The following is a 25378-nucleotide window of genomic DNA, read 5'->3' on the forward strand; positions in this document are numbered from 1 at the left end:
AAAATACTACTAGTAAATTACTTCACTTGTAGTATTTGGCAAAAACTACTAGTTTAAATTCATGTTCACTAGTAGTATTTTAGAAGTACTAGTAGTAAGTGAAATCACTTTTATTTTACTAGTAGTATTTCGCAAAAACTACAAGTATAAATTGAAGGGTTCCTTTCCAAGTCGGCCTAAGTCCATTTTTTTCGTTTCGAGAAAAACACAAATAAGTGTTTTTCTCGCCCTTCCGCTTCAATAATAAATGATGTGATTATATGGTTGTGAAGCTTGATCTTTCTGCTTTAAAGTACCGTATTGGTATTTTTTTAATTTTGCGTATTTTCAGCTCCAGAGCGCGTCAAACAGTCAGAAAAAGTGGACTTAGGCCCATTTGGAATTATCTGATGTTAAAAATTTCGAAAAAGAGCTGAAAAACGCGTTTTTTCAAAAAAAAATTCACGAATCATTAATTTAATACATTTCTGAAACAATTTCATTCGAAGCACCTTCAAATTTCGTCTCTCGAAAATCGTTGAAAAACTTGAAAAAAAACCGGCACAACCGCACTTGTATACAAATTCTTAAAAAATGTATGATTTAGGCCACTTTGGAATAATCAGCTGTTTTTTCGAGCCGGCAAAACAGCGCTCCTGAGCGAAAAAAGTAACGCCAGGTGTTGGGACAAGGTGATAAAGGTGTTAACCGACCTGTACCAGCAGATGGCGCTGCTAACTCAAAAATGATAAAAATGGACTTAGGCCGACTTGGAAAGGAACCCTTCAATTTATGTTCACTAGTAGTATTTTGGAAGTACTAGTAGTAAGTAAAATCACTTTTATTTCACTAGTAGAATTCTGCAAAAACTACAAGTTCAAATTCAAATTTACTAGTAGTTATTAGAAGTACTAATAGTATTCGAAAAACCAACTAGTTTTCTGGGAGCAAAAATTTGTCAATTTTGTTTGAAAAGCTAAAAAACCACAGGTCAAAAAATTATAAATGTGGAAACACTGTACCTATTGAAATTTTTTTTTATTATTATTCTATCACATAATATGTAGATAGGTAGATACCTATTTTACTGAACTTTTTAAAAATTGTTATTCAAGTCACCCATTTTTAAAATTTCAAATGTCTTCGATCTTTCTTTTTTTCTTTTTTTTGATTTGGACAGGTCTGATTTTTTTGATGATACTAGGTATAGCTTTTACTTTTTAAATATGTACCTACCTATTGGGCTATTACAAAAATTTCAATTGTGGTCCTGTCAGAATTATCTAGTTATGGGTAATGATTGAAATCAATCTGAAAATTGATTACAACTTCATTTCTGGGAGCTCAATAAATACAAAAAATAATGAATAAATAAGTAAGTAAACAAATGACAATGAGTAGGTAAAAAAAAATTCGAGGCACCAGCCCCCTCCGAGGGGGAGGGGAGAGAAGAAGACCGGAAAAAAGTTCATTTTTAAGAATAAAACTCAAATTCCAGTTGAAAAATGAAAAAAAAATTTCGAGGCACCAGCCCCCTCCGAGGGGGAGGGGAGGGGAGAGGAACGGAAAAAAATGAGTACTTAATAGAAAAAAAATCGCTTTGCGAATTGTTATTTAGAAAAATTTTAATTTTCATAACCAAGTATGAAATTAGTTACAATCAAAGTTTGGGTAATCATGAGTAAAATATTATTAATTTATTAGCCTATGCACTAAATTTGAGAAAAATTGAAAAAACTCATTTAAAAAAATGAAAAACATTAATAAATCATCGTTTTTGTTTATTCCTGTTCAAATACATTGCAAAAAAATTTTAAAAATTGAAAAAAAATTTTTTTGATCAACCTTAATATTTTACTTCAAACCCGTAGTAGTCAACCATGAGTGGTGGCGTGCTCCTCTAATCCTTGAAATAAACTACTAGTGTGATATATGATGATACTACTAGTGACAATACTAGTAGTACATGTATGTACTAGTAGTAATTTTTACTAGTATGTATTTTCGTATTACTAGTTTTCTACTACTAGTTGGAAACTACTAGTACTACTAGTGGTTTAACTAGTAGTAGAAAACTAGTAATACGAAAATACATACTAGTGAAAAAAAAACTAGTAGTATTTTTCTGTGAGGGTTCTACCACCATCACAGCAAAATACTTTTTTTTTTTTAAAAAAAAGCACATGTCAAATTTTATTTTTTAGATTCACATACTTAAGTAAATCTGCAGTACACTCAAGCATTATTTTAATGTCATTTTACAATGAAATAAGTAGAAAGGTAAGTAAGTAAATAATATAAGTGGGTAGGTATATTTACAGATAAATTACTTAGGTAGGTACCTACATACAAATACAAAAAGGAAATGAGTGGGTTTTTTGGATCACACATTTATGAATCATGAATTACATACATATACATGTAAATAACTTATACGTAATAGGTATGTACATATAAAATGTTTATTAACATTATTGTAAATAATGTAATTTTACCTGGCTATCAATTTTTTTTTAATTTTCTAGGTACTTATGCTCCTATAGTCATACAATTTTCATAGTTAGGTAGGTATGGTAAAAAAAAAAAAAAAAAAAAAAACGGTCGAAAATTTCCTTTTAAACATTTTTGTTACAAATAAGGCATCACATTTTTCATTAAATTTTTGAATCTTTGTCTGAATTACATATTTGTATTATTATTTACTGAATGTAGTTCATCAATTTTTCAATCAGACATAAGGGTAGGTACATTTTCTTCATTTAAGATTTGCTTTTTAAATTAATCTAGAGTAAAATAATAAACAATTGGGTAATAATTTTTTCATTGATACAATGAAGCTACAAAAATGAATCATCAAATCGTAATCGATGAATAAACCTACATAAAACAACGCCAGTGACGACGAATTAATCAACTTAAATTTAGAACCTAGTATAGTTACACAGCCCAGTTGACCAAATGCTAGCAAATTTTGTGCTAGCGTAAATGGTGCCGGAATTTGAGACACTTTTTTAAAAAAATGCTAGCAAATCAGTTGCGATTAGGTCGCATTAGAGTAGCAGAATTGCGCACAAATAGCTAGCACGTAGCTGGCACAAAGCTAGCAAAAAGCTAGCATTTTGTTGGCACTTTGCTCTGCATTCTGCTACGTACATGCGACTAAATCGCGACTGATTTGCTAGCAATTTTTGCAAAAAGTGTCTCATATTCCGGCACCATTTACGCTAGCGCAAATTATGCTAGCAAGAAGCTAGCATTTTGCTAGCGTAGAAAAACTTTGATCAGTAAAGTAATTAGTGTTAATTAATTTTTAAAATTCTGGGTGTTTATTTTTAACAGGTGGTAGTATTCCAGGATATTCCAAAAATTAGGCGACTGTCCCAGCTCAGAGCTAGCATAACGCTAGCATCTTGGGATAGTATAAGAAGAGTGATGTCACTCTTCTTACTTTTCAACAAGTTACCACCTTGAGCTTATATTCAACTTGATGACACACTTTATCTAAGAGTAGCAAACTATACCATGAGAGAGATCGACGCTAGCAATTCGCTAGCATCATGCTAGCGCTTAGGTTGAAAAATCTCTTTATTAAATAAAAAATGAAGTTTTTTTTTTTAAATAGAAAAATTGTCAAAATTTAAAATTTGAAAATGAAGTATCAAACAAACCATGAAAATGAAAAATTTCAAAAACATTTGAACAACATTTTAGTCCACGGCAATGGGAGTAATTGCACCCCCTGCCGATCCTCCGGGACAACTTTTTCCTTAAAGGGGACATCCTAAGGAACATTTTAAAGCAAACTTGCTGAAAAAAAATTGGCCTTACTTACAAAATGGCGGCAATTTTGATTGAAAGGTCAGCCGAAATCGCAGATTTCGCGTTTCAACATAGGACGTGCACGAAATTTTTCAAACCTTACGAACGTAGATCGAAAGATCATGCAAAAATTCATCACCTGTCAAAATTTCAAGTGGTAAAGTACCTTTTTCGATTTTTGGTGAATTTTCAAAAATCAAATTTTGGCCAAAATGTGAGAAAAAATCAAAATTTTACCAAATTGACCAAGAAACCTGACATTTGGGATATACCCTATTTTCGACATGCCAAATCGATGGGAAACGGTTTCAACTTGTTTTGAGCAGTTCTGGAGCCTCCAGCAGATTTTTGAAACTCAAATTGAAGTTGTAAAGCTCAAATTTATTCTGAAAACTAATTTCAATACGCTACGAAGTACTGCAGGTGAATTTCAAGTCGTTTTGGAGCCTCCAGCGACTCTTTGAAAATTCCTGAAGCCTCCAGCAGATTTTTGAAACTTTAAATTTTCACAAAATTTCATCAAACTGAGATGGAGAGTCGAAATTCATTCTGCAAACTAATTTTAATACGCTACGAAGTCGACTGCTTGTGGATTTCAAGTCGTTTTGGAGCCTCCAGCGAATTTTCGAAGGTTGTATGGCGTTTTTTGGAAAATTGGAATTTCCTAAAAGTAGCTGGAAGCTTCAAAACCATTTGAAACCTGCGAAGTAAATTTCAGCTTGCCAACTCCAATTGATTAATTAATGTTGTGGGAATTTCAAGTTTCAAAAGCCTACTGGAGGCTCTAAAATGACTTGAACCCACCAAGTTGCCCCAGAAGATCGGCGGGGGGGGGGGGTGCAATTACTCCTATTGTCATATGCAGGAATATTTTTAATGATTTTTGTATGCGCGCTGAGGGATGGAAAAGATACTTGCTCGCATTTTGCTACAATAAATAACGCAGAAAAAGGTTTAAGGTAAGACCGCCTATTAGTACGCGGTTAAGGTTTGAGACGCTCCAGCTCCCAGAGTTGTGCATAAAAATTTATGAAATTTTGTACACATAAACTTTGAACCCTTGGCTACATAACTGCTTACTCACTTTTGAGTTTCCCATTGCTGCTTTTTTGTAATAATGCAAAAATGAGGTCAACTCAAATGCGTACTAATAGGAAGGTACCTTCCTATTAGTACGCAAACGTCCGCCTATAAGTACGCATGAGTAAATACACGTTGAAAATGGTAAAAAATCCAACAAAAAGCACTGAAAAAGTGTAATGGCATATTTAGAGGGAATTACTGTGAAAAAACCAAATTAGCAATTCAAATATCCGAAAAAGCAAAGTTTTCAGATTTTAAAAAAATATATTTTTTTGACATCATATTTTTTGTCCATTTTTTTGAAATTAGCGTCAGTATCATGATCAGACTTCATAATCTTGAACTTAGATGGACTAAATACCAATTTCAGCTAATTTTATTCATTTTAATGCAAAATGATCAAAAAAATGAAAATTTACATGCAAAAAGGATGCGTACTAATAGGACTTAGGAGGTGCGTACTTATAGGAAGTTTTTTGTTCTGACATAAAATGATGTCTAGCTCTATAATAAAATAATATTTTCGAAATGTCTTTTTTTTCATAAGAAACTACATAAAATTATGGATCGATTGGTATAAGATACTTACCAAATAACATTATTTTAATATGTTCAATCTCATTTCCCATTTTGAAGAAAAAAAAATCCAAAACACAGTTTTTCATTCAAATTGTTCTCAGAGACAGAGTTTTCAATCAAACTGCGTGATTTTTTCGGAGAAACTAGGGTCATTAGTCAGCTACGTCATGGTGTAGTCAAATTTTCGATCAGTGTTACCAATCGCGAGAAAAACGCAATGCGTACTAATAGGCGGTGCGTACTAATAGGCAGTTTTACCTTATTGGTGAGAAATGCGTAAGATCTGGTGGTAGCACGTTCCCATCATTTGACTACAAAGAAAACGCCAAGTCACCAGATGCAGAAACTAGAGATATGCTTACATTTTTCTAGAGCCAGATGGCTAAGTAAATGCTAGCTCAGAGATGCAAGAATATTACCTGAAGTTTCCTATCATAAAACTGTGAGCCGGTACATATTAGTCAGTGATACGCTGGCATTAAGCGAGCAGGTATAGAGTGAGGCAAAAGCTAGCTGAGATATGCGAGAATATTGCTTGAACTTTCTTGGCATAGAATTGCAAGCAAGTATCCATCAGTGATACGCTAGCATCAGGCAAGCATGTATGAAGTGAAGTAAAAGCTAGCTGAGATATGCGAGAATATTGCTTGAACTGTCCTAGCATAGAATTGCGAGCAAGTATCCGCCAGTAATACGCTAGCATAAGGCGAGCAAGTTAAAGTGAAGTAAAAGCTAGCTGAGAGTCGCTGGAAAACAGCTCGAAAATTGCTAGAATTGAATTTGCTAGCGAAAAACTGCAAGAAAATCGCTTACTTTTAGCGAGATAATTATTGCTGGCCACAAAAAGCGAGTAAATTGCTAGCAACTTATCAAAACGCGAATAAAACGCTAGCTTTTTGCTAGCATGTGGTCAACTGGGAGGTAGCTAGATTAGGTAGGTACACGTGGCTTAAAGGAAAATAATCTCACAAAATGAGTAGGTAGTTTACCAAAAAGTAAAAATCGTAATACAACATGCGAGTACTTTCATCCTGTACAAAATTCATCTAGAGGTTGTTGAATTTATCCAATTCCAGTCTTCTTTAATGAGATCGGCGCCCTTCTCTCCGACCATATATGCTCCAGCAACGGTATGAGCTCCTGGAATAGTTGGCATAATGGACGCGTCGCATACGCGTAAATTTTTAATACCATAAACCCTGAGACGAGGGTCAACGACAGCAGTTTTATCGCTTTTTGGTCCCATTTTACAGGTACCACATTGATGATGCATCTGCATAGTCAGTTGACGAACACAACACGCCCAATATTCATCCGAACCGAATACCAAATGTTTACATCCCGGTATTGGGCGTTTATGTAATGTCGAACCTAAGGCTTGAAAAGCTTTAGTTTGACTTAATTCTATCACCATTTTGATTCCTTCGACAATTCTGTACAAGTCGACGGATTCGGCGAAGAAATTCGACTGAACCCTGGGCAAATGCCAAGGATTAGACGATCTTAGCCTAACAGTGCCCCGACTTTCGGGATACATGAGCATAGGCCATATGGTCCACGCGTCCTTATTCATTATATCTCTATACACGTCGTAATAGGTGCTATCTGGAATGCCCATGGTTTTTCGTAAAATACTTCCTCCGGCTCCGGCTTCGCCTGCCATTGAAGTCGGTACGAATATGTATTCTATATCTGGAGGCGGATTTTTCGATCTATCGTTGTATTTAGTGTGAACGTATCCTAAACCTTCGCATGCCAAAGTGGTCAACCAACCCTGTCCTTCTGCCCAGCTTAATGTTGTGCCCACCGCGTCGTTCAGCAGACGTTCGGGTATCAAACTAACCTGCGTTCTATTTACAGTAAATGCCAAATTAGCGAAGGCTGGATGCTCTTGCAAGTTATCGCCGACTCTTAAATCTTGTAAAACAGGTATTCCAATTTCGTCCAGGTGTTCTTTAGGACCTATGCCAGATAACATTAACAAATGAGGCGAATTAAAAGCGCCGGCCGATATAATGACTTCCTTGCGTGCTCTGACTGTCCTTCTACGTCTAGCTTTTACAAATTCGACACCGTATGCCTCTTTGGTATTCGGATCGATTAAAATTTTAGTGACGCGCGATTTAATGGCGAAATGTAAATTTTTACGATTCTTGTAAGGTCGTATGAAAGCTTTATAAGCGCTTATTTTTCTACCTAACCTAATGGTACCTTGTATATGAGAAAATCCTTCGTGAGTATTTGGATTATTGTAATCGACTAGATTCAATCCGACTTCTTTGGCCGAATCCAGGAACGTATCTAATAAAATAGAACGAAACGGAGGATACTCGATCGGCATAGGACCGCCAATCCCGTGATAAGGAGATCTTTTCAATTCGGCTATATTAATATCCTCGCTTTTCAGAAAATAAGGTAACAAATCGTCGTAACTCCAACCCTCATTACCGGCCTTAGCCCATCCATCGAAATCCTGCCGATTTCCTCTGGTATAAATATTATTATTGATCAAACTACTGCCACCTGTTCCTTTACCAGCCGGCCAGGGGCAACGTCCACCGTTGGTTAACCCGAGACAGGCGCCATTTTGGAATTCGGTAACGTAGCCCCAGTTAAAATTGGTGAACTGCAAATAGTGAGCTAATGTAGAAAGTTGATTGACAACAGACTCGTCTTCGCCAGCTTCCAGCAACAGCACGCTCCATTTAGGATTTTCGCTGAGTCTGCTTGCAACCACACTGCCTGCCGGACCGGATCCAACCACGACGAAATCGTATTCTTCGAGTATAGGCTTATTCCCGAAATCTGGATCTTCTCTGAATGGGAATCCTCGTATACGATACGTTCTTTTAAAAGGCGTCAATAAATCGATCACTGATTCCGTAAAAACAACACACGAGAGTAATATTACAACGAGGAATATCTGCGTATGCGACCACATAGCGATTCATCAACTGAGCAAATTTTTTCATGTTAAATCTTCTCTACTTTTCTATAATTCGAGAATCACCTGTAATTAAAAATAAAAAAAATATATATATTTCGTAAAACAATGATCGTTGCTGCAAAATGTAACCTAGATTATATAACTATATAAGTACATAGGTGCAGGTGTAGGTATATGCCACGCATTTTTACCTTGAATTTTATAATAGGTCTTATCAACGTCTGTATACACAGCGTGTTTCCTCGTACAAACCCTAGTAAGCATTAAATCAAGGCAAAAAGGGCCAAAACTTCGTTTTGTATGACATTTTGTTTTGATTGAGAAAGATTGATTTATGTAAAAATTCAAACATTTTTTCATGAAGCTTTGAACCAGGTTCATAGCGTTAATTTTCAGGAGGTGAAGAAAATGAGCAGTAAACGCGTAAGTACTTATTATCCTAAGATTAATAAAAAAAAAATTGGAGCTCTCACGCTCACCAACGTAATATTATTCCAAATCAGTAATTTTTCTTAATTTTTTTTATTCCTCCAAGTTGAATACGATGATCTGTGTGAGTAATGCGATGTTCAAACTGACAAGCACAGGAAAAGGTGATCCTGCTAAACTAAATGGGATACTTGACGACAATGCAATTAGATAGGTACCTCAAGTATTGGCAAGAGAAGTGTGTCTATTTTTTAGATCAAGTTTTATCTTTTGTCTTTTATTTTTCATGTTACGTTCTGCAAGTCGACCGGATACGAGAAAAAAAATGTTCACCAATTATACCATCATAACTCATTAATCACCATTATACAATCCAGTTTCTTTATTTTCATTTTTAAAAATTTTGGTAGGTACTTATTTTACGTATTAATTCAAGTACACACACCCTCCAAGAAAAATTAAAAAATTGGTGAATGAGTGGCCGGGAGATTCGTTTGTTGGCTAAAAAGAGGAAGCAATAATGAACCATTTTTTTGAATGCCCGACTTGGTTATGCAAATTTTGTGCAAAATTTTTCTGTATTTCTCCAAAAATGTGAAAAAAATCAGCATCAAATGAAGACGATGCTGATTTTTTAATAAAATAGTTGATAGTCGAACAATTTTCAACAATTTTTTTCATGTTGACAATTTTCAATTTTTGATAAAGCCACAGTTTTTTTCTAAGGGCAAATTTTGAAATTTCCCAAATTTTTTTTTACTCAATTTTAAACGTACCAAAAGCATTTTTGTTTACTCTGGTTGAGTTTTGAAAATGGAGAAGGAGGGAGCAACCCATAAATCGGTCGTAATGCAGTGCCCATGACATTTTTTGGATTATCATTTCAGAAAATAGACGTGATCTAATTTTTGTAGGTAGTTCGAATTTGAATCCATGAAAATCAGTTTGAACGCGAAATGTGAGAAACGATTAGGTACATCATGTAAAATTTTAATGATTTGTAATTTGACCCTTACCATTTTCATCGTGAAACACTTCAATCGTCCCTAGAAAGCCTCGAAAGTTGCAAGCAAGTTATTTCTCAATTAGTCACACAATCAAAATTCGCTTCTTTTTTTTGCAAAATTAATTACATAATGACAATCGTCAGATTTAATTATTTAACAACAACCACACAATCGTCAAGTACCTATACCTACCTAAAAAGCGGTCGTATCGTATTTTTGTAAGTAGACCCATTATATTATAGATAGAAAAATACACGAACTTCCCAAATAGCCCCCGGATGTGGATAGCTTATCAACTCAAAAAGCCCCTCGACACGGTATCTAGCATAGGTATACATTTGGATTCATTTTCATTTTACATTATTACACAAATTTATGTTATTTGGTTTTTTTGAATACCTATCGAATCTAATCCATTTTCATACAGATTTGATATTATCATTCAAAATCACGTAAGTACAAAAATAGATAGGTACTTATTTTATGTACGTACTTGATCGCGAAATTATACCCAGAAGGTGATAATAATTTTTCAAAAAAAAAAAAAAAAAACGAATACACTTATCCTGGTCTATTAATTAAATGAATGAATTGGACATCATAAAAAGCAAGGTTTAAAATTTTTTTCAAGGTACGAGTACTTTTTCTCATTTAAGTGCCTATATTATGATAAAATGCGCTGTATTTAAGTATAATTTCGAACTTACCAACACAAATATTTGCGCTGATGAAATCATTTTAATCAGAATGCACCCGTGAAAATTATTACATAAATTTTTAGTACACCTATACAATAAAAAAAAATTGAAGCATATGGATAGGTATGCTATAAACTCTATCTAGTTGAACTTGAACTTTACATTACACTTCACTCCGTAATGAGAGATAGTTAAATGCTTCACTGTCGTTGAAATACTGAATATTTCAAGGCAAATAAACAATTAAAAATTCTGCATTTAGGAAAATGAAAGACAATGGTACTATTAATAACAAACTTGTTTCCATTATTAACTCAACGAATTTCTGATTTACAGTTAATAAACTTTAAGGATTCAGTAAGTGGTGAGTAAACTGCTATGAAGGAAAACTCGAGTAGTGAAAATACACTGAAATTCAATCATACCTACCTATAGTTTTTTTTTTTTTGAACGAAAGAACATTCAAAACAGTAAGTTAATCTATAAGAAGGTGTCTACAAAGCCAACAGAAAAAGACTATTATGCCTTGCCTACATCAATTCTTCTTTCGTACAAATACCTACCTCTACTAATATTAAACTTGTGTAAATTTATTGCAAAGAAAAAAGTTTGGTACAAAAACGAAACATGTTGGTTCTAAATATCTAAAAGCCAGTTTCTTTACTTATTCGTACACGCACTATACCTACTTTAATTATGAGCAGACTGCAGTTGGTGTTGACAAAATAACTTATATTTACTTACAGTTTCTTAATACCTATATTATAAAACCTACATAAACCGAAAAAAAAGAAGAAAAAAAAAGGTTTTTAGTCTACGTTCAACTTTGGACGTCGCATAAATAAGAATAAACTATTTTTAAAACTTTTTACTTTCAAAAGAATGTAGGAATACGAGTTTTTGTTTCCGATTACGAACTCGATATGCTATTTTCGGAAACGTGATGTAGAAAAAATTTTTAAATCTTTGTATCGAAGATTTTTTAAAAGTATCCGTTAACTCATTGTGAATTGCACGTGGGTACCTATTTATGTCAGCCCAACTTGTTGTAAGTTTTTTGAAAATGCTGGCAACTTATCTTCACATGGTGTGATCAGTTTTCTTTCTTTTGAATGTGTTGCTACCTGTACTTAATGTACCATGCTAAAGGAAATATTTTTTCAACCACTGTTGCTAAATTGATGTGATAGGAAGGTACTTGGCTATTTTTAAAATATAGTACGATAAATCGGTCAAATAAATTATCAAGTCGAAATAATGAGAAGACGAGAGAATTTCAATGTAGCCTATTCACAATTACCTACGTTTATTTTTGTACCTAAAAGATTAATCGAATTTCAAATAACATCATTAATGTGTCAATGACAGCGTTTAAAAATATCGTCTATAGATTACAGAAAATGGAATAATTATCTCGCGTCTACAAAGAAAACCCTAAAAATATCATCTCCAATTGAATATATCACTATTAGTTCCCATCGTTATTTATTTGAAAGTGGATAGGTTCAGTATCAGTATAAGATAATAAAGTGACATAGTAATAAAGTATCCTACTAATGTGAAAAATACAAATAATATCTACCTACTCGTTTTATGATATGTATATTTTTTCAATTAAAATTTAGTTTTACTTTTTTATATTCAAAAATGGGATTTTCATTGTTTTTTCGAAAAAGTAATTCTTGAACATTTTCCAACTGACTTTAAATAAAACAATTTTTATTCAACTCGACTTACTTCCGCCAAAATATCTGTTACTTCCTTCAGAATTTCAAATAAAAGCAGGAAAATCAATTTTTTGGACCCATATGCCTGAGTTTTAAAAAATTTTCATTCAAGCTGAAAAAAAATGAATAATTGGGGGGGTGGGGGAGAATTGTAGGTACCTATTTACATTCAAAAGTTTGTAAAAATAACTAAGTGAAACGCAAACGATAATCCAGTTAGTTGTAATTGACTCAAGTGAGGGCAAAAATCATAATTTATAGAATTGAAAAGATGATAATAGGTACTTACAAGTCTTGAATTTTCCGATTGAACCAGTTATTCTTTCAAATTCAATTGCAATTATTCACTCGTTTATAAATTATATTGAAAAAAAAAACTGGAAATCTTTAGGCTACATTGTTTCGATCTTAATTTGCACTCTCTCAACTCAAAATTCAATGCAAAAATTTTGGGTCACACTGAAACTTGTTTTTCCTGTACACCATAAAATTAGAAAAAAAACCAAAACTTCGCATTCACATATCACTTTGCAAAAATTTACAAAAATTAATTAGGTAGAGCTATGTTCTACGGAAATGATTACCTACCTCACCTACTTGAAATATTTCTACTAGTGATGCAAAATGAATAAATGGTTCGTATAAAAACACACTTCATAACGTACTTATTTACATTTCACTGCGAATAAGTTACAAGTACCTTGTTTAAGGAGGAATAAATACGTGCAGCTTTTATCGTATAGTACAATCAAGACACCTATTTCCTGAAAACAAAATTATTCAGTGAACGCGAACCGTAACAGAACAGAAGCCGCGATACGTTTCCTAATTTTACCGCAATTCGAGAAAATCCTTCTTCGTGACGTATCATCAGCCTCATGATCATCCTTGCAAATATTTTCCTCCAAAACCGCAAATTTATTCGAGACCTTAACACGAATACCAACCGATCTATAATAATAATTTCGAACATATCGATCACAAATCGAGATTAAAAGTTTGCAAGTTCAATGCCGTGGAAAAAAATGTTCGCACTTCAATTTTTTTTCAAAATTTCAATGAAAAAAATACAATCATAAGATACGCTACAATAAGAACCTTGCACGCTGCACGATTTCGTAGTAAAACAAAAAATGGGTAATAAAAATTCAAGTGGGTATTGATAAAAAGTTATTCTCATCTTTATTTGTAGTCAAAGCTGATATTTATGTAATGCAATTACACGTAGGTACCTACCTACTAGTTGTTGACCTGGACATAGAGCGTTAATTAATCCAACATTTCCCGTCTGGTAAATATATTCAATCAGTTATCAAAATCTTCGAAAGAGTAAGAAACAAACGCTACCTACCTATGTTAAAGTGCAAGAGTTTTGACTGCGCTTTGTTCGCAAAGGTATAGGTGTAGATCACTTATTCAAACCGATTGTAATTTTTTTTAGGTCACTGTTTCCTATGTTTTGACGTTAATTGAATTAATCACTTTCTTTGAGATTTTTTGCGGCTCAACTGCATTCGGGTGTATGGAACTGACCGCAGCTACTCGTATAGATTTCACTGCTTCAGGCTCTTGGATGCTTTGTTCATGAAAAAAATAGAGTCATCGACATGTCATTCATTCGGAATGATGACTCGATTCCTACATAACTGATACCTATATTTGACTGTTCCAAATACTTAATGATATAATCGAGTCCCCGCCTTAATACCTAAGTGCCTTATGTTAGATTGTTGAAAAAAACATTTTTTCCCCTCATTTATTTCTGCAAAAGATTAGACCTATTAGGTAAATAATTGAATTAAAATGCCCGGATACTGGATTTTATTGAAACAAAAATACGGTATGTGTGAGCATGCCATGCCGTTGTTCGCTAAATCGTGACTCGGTTAAATAATTAGCACGAATTGCAATTGGTAACGGTCGAATGTGATATTGAAATAACCATATACTCGTACAATAGGATAGGTAGGTAATAGGTATACAATATATTATTCTTCCGTCATCTGGAAATATCCTCAAGTAAAATACGTTAATATGTACTTGTAGCCCGTTTTAGGGCATTGAAGATAAGTACCTCTACCTACCTGCACGTCTCTTCAGTATAGACAGTGCATACATTTTCTCCATCGAACTCATGTAGATTAGATGGAATTATAAATATCCACATGACGATAATTTACAGTAAGTTTACATAATAGGCCTACTATAAAGTTGAATCGAGGGAAACTGAGGGAGCACCTTCATTCAGCAGAATACAAGTAGAAGTGGGTAAGTGTGATGTACAGATCTTGAGGTTGCCTAAGCTTTCAAACCCCACTGAAATTATGTTTTTATTTTTTTTTTAATCATTTTTTTCCGAAAAATTTAAAAATTTTGAGTAAGTTGAAAAAAGTGGAAAAATAAAATTTCAAGCTCAATGGTGATAATTTTCATTGTTTGTCGTTTTAATAATTTTTCCAATGCCATTTCTCTTTTACACAAACCCAAAATACATAACAAGTCTAAAACAAATACCTATACCCACCTACGTACCTACACCTTCTTATCTCATCTACAGGATGGTTTAAACATACCTAAGGGAGTGTTGAAAAAAAATTTGGATCGGATATAGAAAAATTGAAAGAGCATCCAAAAACACGCCACCGGGCCAAATTTCAAATGCAGAATTTCATTCTTAGATTTGTTGTGAATTATTGAAAATTCGGAAACCCATTGCATAAAAAACTGAAAATTTGATAAAATTGAAGAAGTTAACTGAAATTTGGTTGCTATCCTAGTTTCAACCTCCAGAGTCGATTAATAATAAATTCGAGCTGTTCTGGAGTCTTGATTCGATTTTTGGGGTTTTCATTTTTGGAAAAATTAGCTTAAAAAACACCAAAATAAAATTCAGCACCGTCAATAAATTTAGATATAGCTTGATCAGTTCATCTATAGGTAAATTTTCAAAATCCGTTTCTGCCAGTTAAAATCTAAAATATTCCCATCGATTATTTTTTAACAAAGTAAAAAATACAGACGTGTCATGCGTCTCTTATTAAAAATTTCTGAAATGAAACTTAGTAGTTTACCTTTCTTTGTGATCGCATTCATTTTGTGCAGAAATTTTCAAAAATTGTTTCTGCTCTACTGTTCGACTCCCTAAGTCTTAAAAGTCGTTTACAAAATGATGAATTGTGAAAAACAAAATGAAAAATCACTACCTCCCTCCCTCCCTCTCTCAACCTAAAATCGCCGGATGAAAAATTGGATTCAAACCGATGGAAATGGATTTTAAGATGGAAAAAACCGAAAATAGGGGCAAAATAAGGAGATTTTTAGCTTAATTCCGTTAAATGGGGTGGAGATGACCTAGGAAGCTGGATATGTTGATCACAGATAGGGTACTGTCCGATGGTATGATTTTGGACTCTTTTCATCCATTTGAGGTCATGTTAAGCCCCTCCAAAAAATGACCTTTCTGTAATTTTCAACTTTGACCTTCCCCACTCCAGAGGTCAACTCTAGCTCCCAAAAGAATCTCATTCCCCAAGTTTGACTTCATTTTATCAATTAGAACAGTTACAAGTCCCAAATCATAAAATGTAAAATTATTTAAATCACGTTACTTTGAGGGGTCGTATCGCCACCCCCCTTGAGGCTAGGGAGTTGGTCGATAGCTCATTTGATAGGTATTGGGGAGGAGATGAAATGATCACTGGGCTCATTTTACTCAAAATTCAATATTTCAGAAGTTCTTTGATGAAAAACTGATTTTGAGGGGGCTTTGATCCACTGGGGGGGGGTTAGCTCGTAGGGTAGGGGCGGGGACTTTTAGTATGTTGTTCAGCACGCCACCCTAGACAATATTCACCAAAAAAAACCTTTGTTTGCAATTATGTTTGGGTTCGCCCATTTTTTTCTGCTATTTGACTGGGCTAAAGTATAGACAGTTAGTAGAAGTTGCAATTTCGTCTGTCATGTCTTTTATTTTTCATTGACATTGAAATCCGATGTTTGGGTGATGTTTATTGAGACACCTTGCGTAGATTGGTAAACGTTATTTATTTTTTTATAATAACTACCTACTTCGATTGCAAGTGATGCCACGATGAACATAAATAATTAAAACGTACCTACAATGTACATGGGTTTATTAACGATTAAAAATTTCGATCGTGATTTTCCCCCACTGCTTCAATAGGTACTTCTAGGTAAATAACTCAAGCACTAATTTTTACAGATGAGTTAAAGTAATCAGGAATGTCAAACCATATATCAATGTCTAAAATGAGACCCAAGGGCTAATCGTTTATTTATAATTCAACTCTTTAAAAACTAACAATTATGAAGTAGTTATGATTACGTGACTATATGTGCTCAACTAACCTCTAACTACATTATAAGTACAAATCGATCGTACGAGTATTAAAAACAAAATTTTTGCATTGTTTTCATCCCATAAGTATAGGTAACTTATGAGTTTTTTGAATGATTAACGATGTAAAAATATAGTATATCAGCATCTCAGCAATGAGAATTCGTTAAAAGTGAACTCGCTCTGCATAGCCTACTTGTTCACGCATCATTAACCTATTAACGCTTTAACATTTATTTTATGATGTTAACTTAACTGGTTCGCATTAATACAAATGACATTTTATACCTAAATATACTTATTACATAAAATTTCGTCTTACGCTTCCTAAATTTCACGCTCAAATAAGTGGGAAAGTATTTTCGAAGAGCAGAGACATGTAGATAGATACCTACATAAGGTGGACATGATTTTATTAATTTGTTCGCGATATAGGGAGTCAAGTTGTAGCGCTGTACGTTAAACTGGCAATTTCACCAGGAAGTCAGTGCACTCTGTTATGGATGTGAATAAACGCTTCAAACTTGGTCATTTCGTAATAGCCCATGACACCAAGGATTCATTTCTCTTTTCACCTTAACGTGTACCTAATTTATCGATATTTTATTATTTATTTTATACGTGTGTGTGTGTCTGTGTTTGAGTAGGTAGCATGTGTACCTAATTACCTAGTACCCTCTTATTACTTGACGAATATTTAGTACCTACCTAAATTTTCCACTCGTGTGAGAAACAGAGCAAAAAATATCGAAAAGACGAGAAACGAGTTCATCTACGACAAATTATTTTTCGCACAACAAGTGTTAACGGGTAATAATACTGATAATGCTATAAAGTAGGTATAAGTAAGTACCTATTTATACACAGATAGGTATGTAAAATACTGGTTATTTGCAGTTATTTAATTGAATAAGTGAATCCATCGATGTTTCTCTTCACAATGTAGGTTGAAGTACCCAGCACGAAGAGCGAAATGCAAACAGGGTGTCCTGATTTGGTTCACAGTTTACGCGTCTAATGCAGCACGCGAGAAAACTAACGAAAAACTTCATAGGTGCCTATACCTAGTTATATTGTCCATTTTCAAAATTAAAAGGCTCACTAGCAAGCTATTTTTTTAATAACAAATAAAATTTAATAGAATATCCTTAATAAAAATTCATTCGACGAGAAACATGAAAATCAAAATTATTTTTTGCTTATCGTTATTATGACAGAAAATTTCGACGACAATTTTGAAATGCTTTTGAACTGTTAAAATTTTATTTATTTATTCTGACGAATTTTTTCACCTTTAGTTTGCTTGGTGAACCGAAGAGGACATCCTTGCATACCTACATAGGCGTCTAACAGACATCAAAACAAGAATACGAATTCATTGTTCGATGGAATGTAGATGATCTTGAAATTTTTCAATCCCAAAACTAAATACTTATTCGTGAAGGTAGGTATTTTATCGAAATATTCATCTTATCAGAAATCGACTGATAAAAATTCACTAAACTATGATCGCAATATGGCACTCGCGTATTATGTAATCAATTTTTACATTTGAAAAAAAATTGCTTACCTACCTAATGAAAATTTAAAAAAATCTATTAGATAATAAATTCGAAAAAATTTTGTTTTCAAAGAAAAAAAAACCGAATACTTACACAATTAGGTACCTACTGTAACACTTGTTAGAAACTGATAAGAAACAAGGAAAAGGGAACGAATCAGATTATTCAAATGATTTAAACATTCAACTTCGGGGGAAATATGGCAAATTGCCGATACAGTCAATCCCATCTTTAGAACAGACTGAGTTATTGCGAAACTTCGACGACGTTTACTTCAATTAAACCGAAAACATGGATCATAAATTATATCTACCCCACAAAAGAGCAAAAGCAGATATACGAAGATTGTTAAAAAATAATTTAATAATAAAAAAAATACTTCTCGCATCGTCACTTTGGTGAGATATCGACGCAATAGGTAGTCCTCGTGTAAATGTAAGTATTTTATCTAACTAATATCCAGTTTTATAACTTTTAATTTTAAGCTACCTAATTGGTAATTCTATAATGGAATGAATAAAACGTGTAATTTCCTTACAATTCGACTGATCATATAACAACATCTTTGTACTCAACGTTGATTACATTTACATACCTATACGCAACGAGAAATTTTCCAGATGCTTTGCTTTTATCTCCAGCTAAGTACGCAAAAAAATAATCATTTTCCGGCAAATTCGCCAGTTTAATTAGTTTGCCGAAACGAATATTGCGTATAGGCTAAATGTGTATAGTCGAAACGACGGTTACCGTTGAGTAGGTAGGTAGGTACCTGCTACTCAAAATTTGGGTGTTTTAATTAACTCGAGCACCCTAGATTGCTTTGTTTACAAAATAATAAGCGCGAATCGCGTGAAATACCGATGCAAAGTTATTCAAATATTTTTACACTTAGCACATCGTGGCGCGAAATTTCATTTTAATGTTTGTGTTTGGATAGCTACAGCTAGTGCCTATCTTGGTTCATACCGAAGTGTGAATACGAAATCTCACAGCTTCCCCATTGCCAAATATTTTAATAGTTTTTATGATAGTAAATTAGTTTTTGCGAGTTACAAAAGGCTAACGTAAGTACTACTTACCATAGAATTTTTTTCCTTTAAAAAAAAGCCCCAAAAAATTCAAATGCAGCTTTCAACACTCGAGCCTTATGCCTTAGGTAGTCGATTAAAATTTTTATCCCAAATTGCATACATAATAATATATTTGTAATCAGCATTACAATATAGAAAATAAGTACATATATCTGCATACTAACTTGTATACGTTTAGATACGCATACATTTGCGCGAGTAGGTAGGTACCTATTAAAATATTAGGAGCATCTACATAAGTATGAAGGTTTCAAAGCGTATAATTTCACTATACCTACGTACTCGCTATTGAACTTGAAATTCTTACGTAAGTTAATTTCAACTAGAAATTACCTATTCGTTTGATTTTTTTACGTCTTTCTCTCAGATCCATATTAATAGCTATCATAGATATATATTTAACTGTTTGGTATTGTGATGATTTTTTTTCTTCAAATTTCCTTATTTAGAATGCAGATCTATATTCTGGCTCGTTTCTGGATCTTCCTTCTCAGGGTCAATTTGAAAAAAAAAAAAATAAGAGGGGCAAATCATCTATAAGTATATCTTCACTGCTGGAGAAATGGAATTAATTTTTGAATGATTATTCTTTTTACCTATCGAACTTAATCTGCTTTTGAAGAATATGTAGATCTACGTCTATTGACGAATATTTTTGCTTTTTTTTGGAACTTCTCAAAATGTAGGTATCCGACATTACAGTTCTAATATGACTTCGCCAACAAATTCGAAAAATTACTAAAAAATATTCTACAGTTTTCATTTTTTGTTTGTTTGTTTTGAATTTGCAGGATTTAATCATTTTGCTTCATACGCACCTACCTACTTATAAATGTATTGAGATGATTTTTTAAAAATGAAATTGGAACTACTTAGCAAAAAAAATAGACGTTTTCTCTGAAAATTATGAGTTATGTATGTAGGTAGGTACCATATTAACATTCTAATCAAGAGTATCTCTATCTACCTTATATCTGGTCAAGAGGAAAATTTTATAATTCATTACCAGATAAATCGTAATTTGTAACGAATATGCAATATCAAATTCATTCACCTAATTTGATCGGATTAGATCGGATTAGATTTACCTACCTAATCACATCTGTTCATACATAATGAATCAGAGAATTAAATCGAAAATTGTTTAAATTGCAAAGTGAACATAAGGTAGAGTATTTTTATTAGGTACCTATTTACCATTATTTATACAAGTTGTTGGAAATTTAGAATTGTGGAAAAATTTATTTCATTTTGCACGTCAAAAACTTCAATTTTTTACGTAACATTATTCTACGTAGGTATCATAAACATAGATAGATTATACCTAAATGGTTAGAGGTTCACTTTGAAGCATAACCTTATCATTTACACTTCACTTCGTTGAGTTAGTTGTAGCCTAATACCGTAATACCTAATTTGAGTTCCGTTTACTTACACGCTTGAGAAGACAAGAAGCTCTCATTTACATATGTAGAATAGACTTCAGCAGTTCAGCGTGAAGTGTGTTCGTCGCTGTTCCAGTCATATGACTCAAACGTTCGTGCCCCCAAATTAGCCCCATAATTCAGTTTTTTAAAAATTTCAGGCCATTTTGCTGCAATAATATTTAGCAGAAAAAAGAAATTAGAATTTCAAAAATGGTGCGTTACGTGCTAAAAATGTCCTAGGATTTTTAAAACCTATTGAAAAGGATTATGACCTTGATGTGATAGTGTTTGCGATCATACTGTAAAAAATTCAGAAGTAGCCTACCTACCTATCTATGCCAAAAAAAAAAAACTTAATTTGCGACTTTTCTATCATTACTTTCATATAAGCCAACATAGATGGATTATTGAAAAATTAAATTATACACCTGACTTGAAGTAATAATTAATCTTCTTTCATTTCTGATGATTTTCCCCCTAGCACTGAATTCTGCGATATAAGATGAATCCATAAGTGTATTAAATGAAACGTCTATCAACGCAGACCTACCTATATTTATTACTTGTATTTTTTTTTAAATCGCACGTCAGAGAATTTTTGAAAGGCGAAGATAGACGTGATCAGTGATCACTATATAGGTTCTTCGATTATACACAGACGAATTGGTCAAAATTATTATCGTTTTTGTGATAAAAATGACGTCATACAAATCTGTGCACAAAAAAAACGTGCAAAGCGTCATTAAACGTCAGAGAGCCTTAATTACTTATAATCATTCGCACTAGTCGGTTAGTCACCTCAAGTCATTTAATAAAATAGATAGAAAAAAATCTGAAAGGTAGTTTTTCTGCACCTGTGTTTTTTCCAAGTCTGCAGCTCCTCAAGCCACATAAGCTTGAAATACTAATAATCTCATAGGAGTCATAGGTAATTATCAATTAATTAGTATCCGGTTTCAAATTCGTCGTCGATTGTTTCAAAAATTACATGCCAAGTATTCGGGTAGGTAGGTAGCTATAGGCAGGTACAAACAAATACCCGAGTATGGCTAATTCAAGTTTTTTTTTTGTATTTTTGAAAATACAACAGGATTTTTTTAAATTTACGTTTACAAGAAGTGATATACTTAGATAGATCTATCTTTGCAAAAAAGTTCAAATTTATAGCATTTATCTTGGTCATTTCATATTTAGAATTTCTTTAGGCACTCCATCTTCATTTTTTTTTTTTTTTTTTTGTAAATTGAAAGTCTTTGTAAAAATTGAAAAAATCGCAAAAATTTAAAAATCTTGTTTGAAATTTTATTTTACACCAACCCATCTACTTGTGTTTTTTGAAACATTCTTGTAAAAAATTATCCTTTCAACTTTCGATAAAATTCCCTTACGGAAAAAAAATAGTACTTTCTGAGTAGGTAGTAGTTTTTTAACGGAGTAAAAACTACTACTTTTTAAGACCTTCATGGAGAAATATTAGTAGTTTTACATAAAAACTACACTACTTTTGTCCAAAAACTAGTTAAAATTACCTACTACTTCAAAACTACTACTTACGAAGTAGTAATTTGAACTAGTTTTTAGACAAAAGTAGTAGTTTTCATGTAAAACTACTAATATTTCTCCATGAAGGTCTTAAAAAGTAGTAGTTTTTACTCCGTTAAAAAACTACTAGGTACTCAGAAAGTACTATTTTTTTCCGTGAGGGTTATACAGACCTAATTACTCATTTTTAAAATAAAACATTAATTGAACGAAAAGATCGCGAGTTTTTTTGTGAATAACTTTCCTTCGAAATGATCCATTAAGTGAATAAATTTAGCTCAATTTACAAATACCTACATCAGTACACTAGGTTATACCTGCAAGCTACGGTAATTTGTCATTCTTGTGTTTTACATAAAACGTAAAACAAATGTCGGAAGCGAAAAGTAAAACTATTCATTCGAGTAAGACCCATTGATCTATTTAAGATAAGAATGAGAGAGAATAACGTTTGAAGTCACCGGTTATTACATACACATGAACCGGTTACACTGGAATTGTTGTCTATCTGAAATTGAATGTAATTTTTATAAGTGTAAAACGATATAGTCTTAGGTAGGTAGGTATCATTTTGATTTGTCTCTCAGATCACGTTTTCTCAAAACAAAATTAGTTTAATACGTAAAATTATATCCAAAATTGTACATACACATGCGTAACAAGTACCTACCCACTTTGAATTTGTAGGTATTCTGAAAAAGTTTAATTTTTTTATGCAACTTGAGTAATTATTAGATTTGTTTTTAATATAATATACATATAATAATCTGTCACACATTTTTTCCTTACATGAAATCAATCTCACAGCTAGGCACCTACCTGAACCTTATTTTTTTCAAGTTCAAGATTTTTATTTACCTATAGATACTATTAAGGTAGAATTCTGTATAATATTGTTTCGCAAAATTGCCTTCATATCAGCATATTTAACAAAAATGTGAAAGGATGTCCATTCGAAAGAAAGCACGTGGTTTAAAATAATTATTACCATTATACATATGTATGTAATTAATTAGGTAATTATAAAACACGTTTATAAAAATAAAAAAACATAAAATTTCTGTTCAAGGTTATTCAATTTACAATACTAAATACACATGTATTTTACGTACCGGTCAAAACGCGTGCAATTTTGAATGCACATTGCACATGGCTAAAATGTAAAAATTCAACATTCCAACGATGCAAGCATAACGCAGTGTAGAAGAATAATTTTTAACATTGTAATATCACTCGAATGATTTATAGTAAATAAAAAAAAAATCATAAAAATAATACGCGAAATGCTAAACGTCGATTCACTGTTTGAAAATTTTTTTTAAAAATTTAAAAATGAAGACAATTTTCATTTTATGAAAGAAACACTACGAACAATGGCGTGAGTTCCGAGCAACAATTGAAAGAAACAAATTCAAAACGAAGGAAACTGCAAGGAATAATAGGAACCAATGAAAACGTTGATGCGACTAAATCAGTCATCTTTGTGCTAAAATAAAGAAGGAGAAACGGATTGGAAGTGGTACAGTACAGTACAGATGTAAGAAACTTGTTGAACAATATTTTGTATCGATGAACATTCATCTCCAGTTTTGCGTCAATTAATAAAAAAACGGGTAAGTATCAACTTAATTAACTTACTCCAAAACTGCTCAATTAAATACATTAGCATAGTTGGTCTTGGCAGTAAGTATTTTCAGTTTGCTCTTTGCAGTATGTTTACGTAAGTACCTACCTACTTAATAGGTACTCATATGAGTTGTTTTGTTTGCGGGTAGAAAATTTCCATCAAAAATATAGTTTTCGATGATAAATTTTCAAGGTTGCTGCATTAGGTACTTTTTGTTTTCTAGTAAGTACCTATATGTGAATGAGATGGTGGATTCTTGATCCTTGGTAGGTAGTAGGTACATTCAAAATGGTAATCAAATCCTAAATAGCAATTTATATTCTACCCTGGTTGAACTGAAATTTTGATTTTTCTTTTTTGAATACTTGGATCAAAAATTGAAACAAACATGAAATAACGAGAAATTCAACTTCCAATTCATTTTTTAAAAAGTTGAAAACAATATACGACAGCAACGCGAAATTTATAACGTGTGAAGCTTTGAGCAAATCAACAAACCATCTTCCTCAAACTTTTTTCAACAACAAAAAAAGAATAGAATAGAATAGTTACATTTTAACGTTTTTTTGTTTTTGCTTTCGCATGAAGGAATGGGAATTGCAATTTAATTTACAAAACTTTATTAACTGAAGATTGAAGATCCAGAGACAAGAAAAACGTTGATGAATGAATTTGAGATGTGATGAATTAATTAATCTTACACATGGGCCTATTCACGTAGCAGCCTAAGTATCATACTAGTATGTAAATTATCAATTTTTAAAATTAGGCTAATCAGTGATCCTCATCCTTTATTTGTAAAATTATTTAATTATTGTTGAAAAGTAAGGATATTTTTTTAACGAGGACGATGAACCCTCTATTTTAGAACCCAAACACGGAACATGTTCTAAATCAAATTTTCAGCTGCCAAGAGAGAAAGACAATCATCTTCGTAGCTGAGCTACGCGACTTCATTACATGATTTGAATTTTCAGATCAAAAAAAATGTATGTATAAAACACTAGAAAACAAAAAAAAACTGAACACGAAATAAACTACAATTTTTTACAGTTTTTAACAAACAATGTAAAAACAAAAATAAATAAAATAATATCAAATTGTGCTCGCATCCGAACATATCCAAAACATAAAATTGTGCAAGTTTGAAAAAAAGAATGATTTCAGATTTTTCCTCATCATTGAATTCTGAAATTTTCACAACTAACAAATTTTCTCAAAGGATCTAGAGATTATATAATCATATAATGTCTTCGAAAAAAGCAGTTTCGATCCTAAAACGATGTACCCCAGCCTAATAATCAATGACTATCAATGACAACACAAACAGCTAAATTCATCGAAGAAAAAATGAACTTTCAACAATTAAAAACAATTTCTTTCAGATAAAAAGTTGTAAAATTTCAATTCCAATAAATTCATAGGTATTATACTTTTTACATGAAAACCTCTTCATTCTTCATTATCAGCAAAAGACATAATAACATTGCACATTGTAAAA

General features: G+C 32.6%; 1 protein-coding gene and 1 long non-coding RNA gene across 5 annotated transcripts; one reads left to right on the forward strand and one right to left on the reverse strand.

The window, feature by feature from the left end:
• Window positions 1-1739: 1739 nt before the first annotated feature.
• On the reverse strand, window positions 1740-23502 carry LOC135841538 (glucose dehydrogenase [FAD, quinone]-like). 4 transcript variants are annotated; one of them, XM_065358545.1, is made up of 2 exons: window positions 23363-23502; window positions 1740-8470 (listed from the first exon to the last, which is right to left on the reverse strand). In XM_065358545.1, the coding sequence occupies exon 2, from the start codon at window positions 8399-8401 to the stop codon at window positions 6503-6505; it is 1899 nt and encodes a 632-aa protein (XP_065214617.1). In that variant the 5' UTR covers window positions 8402-8470; window positions 23363-23502; the 3' UTR covers window positions 1740-6502. The 4 variants fall into 4 exon arrangements, with proteins under 4 accessions (XP_065214617.1, XP_065214620.1, XP_065214619.1 ...); XM_065358548.1 differs by lacking the exon at window positions 23363-23502 and adding an exon at window positions 12857-12943; XM_065358547.1 differs by lacking the exon at window positions 23363-23502 and adding an exon at window positions 12558-12850.
• LOC135841545 (uncharacterized) lies at window positions 18019-25244 on the forward strand. Its single transcript, XR_010557939.1, has 3 exons — window positions 18019-18622; window positions 23320-23863; window positions 24466-25244. It is a non-coding gene; the product is annotated as an uncharacterized LOC135841545 (long non-coding RNA).
• The last annotated feature ends 134 nt before the right edge of the window (window positions 25245-25378 follow it).

The sequence above is a fragment of the Planococcus citri genome, chromosome 3 (genome assembly GCF_950023065.1).
Source record: "Planococcus citri chromosome 3, ihPlaCitr1.1, whole genome shotgun sequence".
In the NCBI taxonomy this organism is placed as follows: domain Eukaryota; kingdom Metazoa; phylum Arthropoda; class Insecta; order Hemiptera; family Pseudococcidae; genus Planococcus; species Planococcus citri.

Bases quoted from the DNA above. Each gene is read 5' to 3' on its own strand.
- LOC135841538 (XM_065358545.1), bottom strand. From the start codon at position 8,401: ATGTGGTCGCATACGCAGATATTCCTCGTTGTAATATTACTCTCGTGT.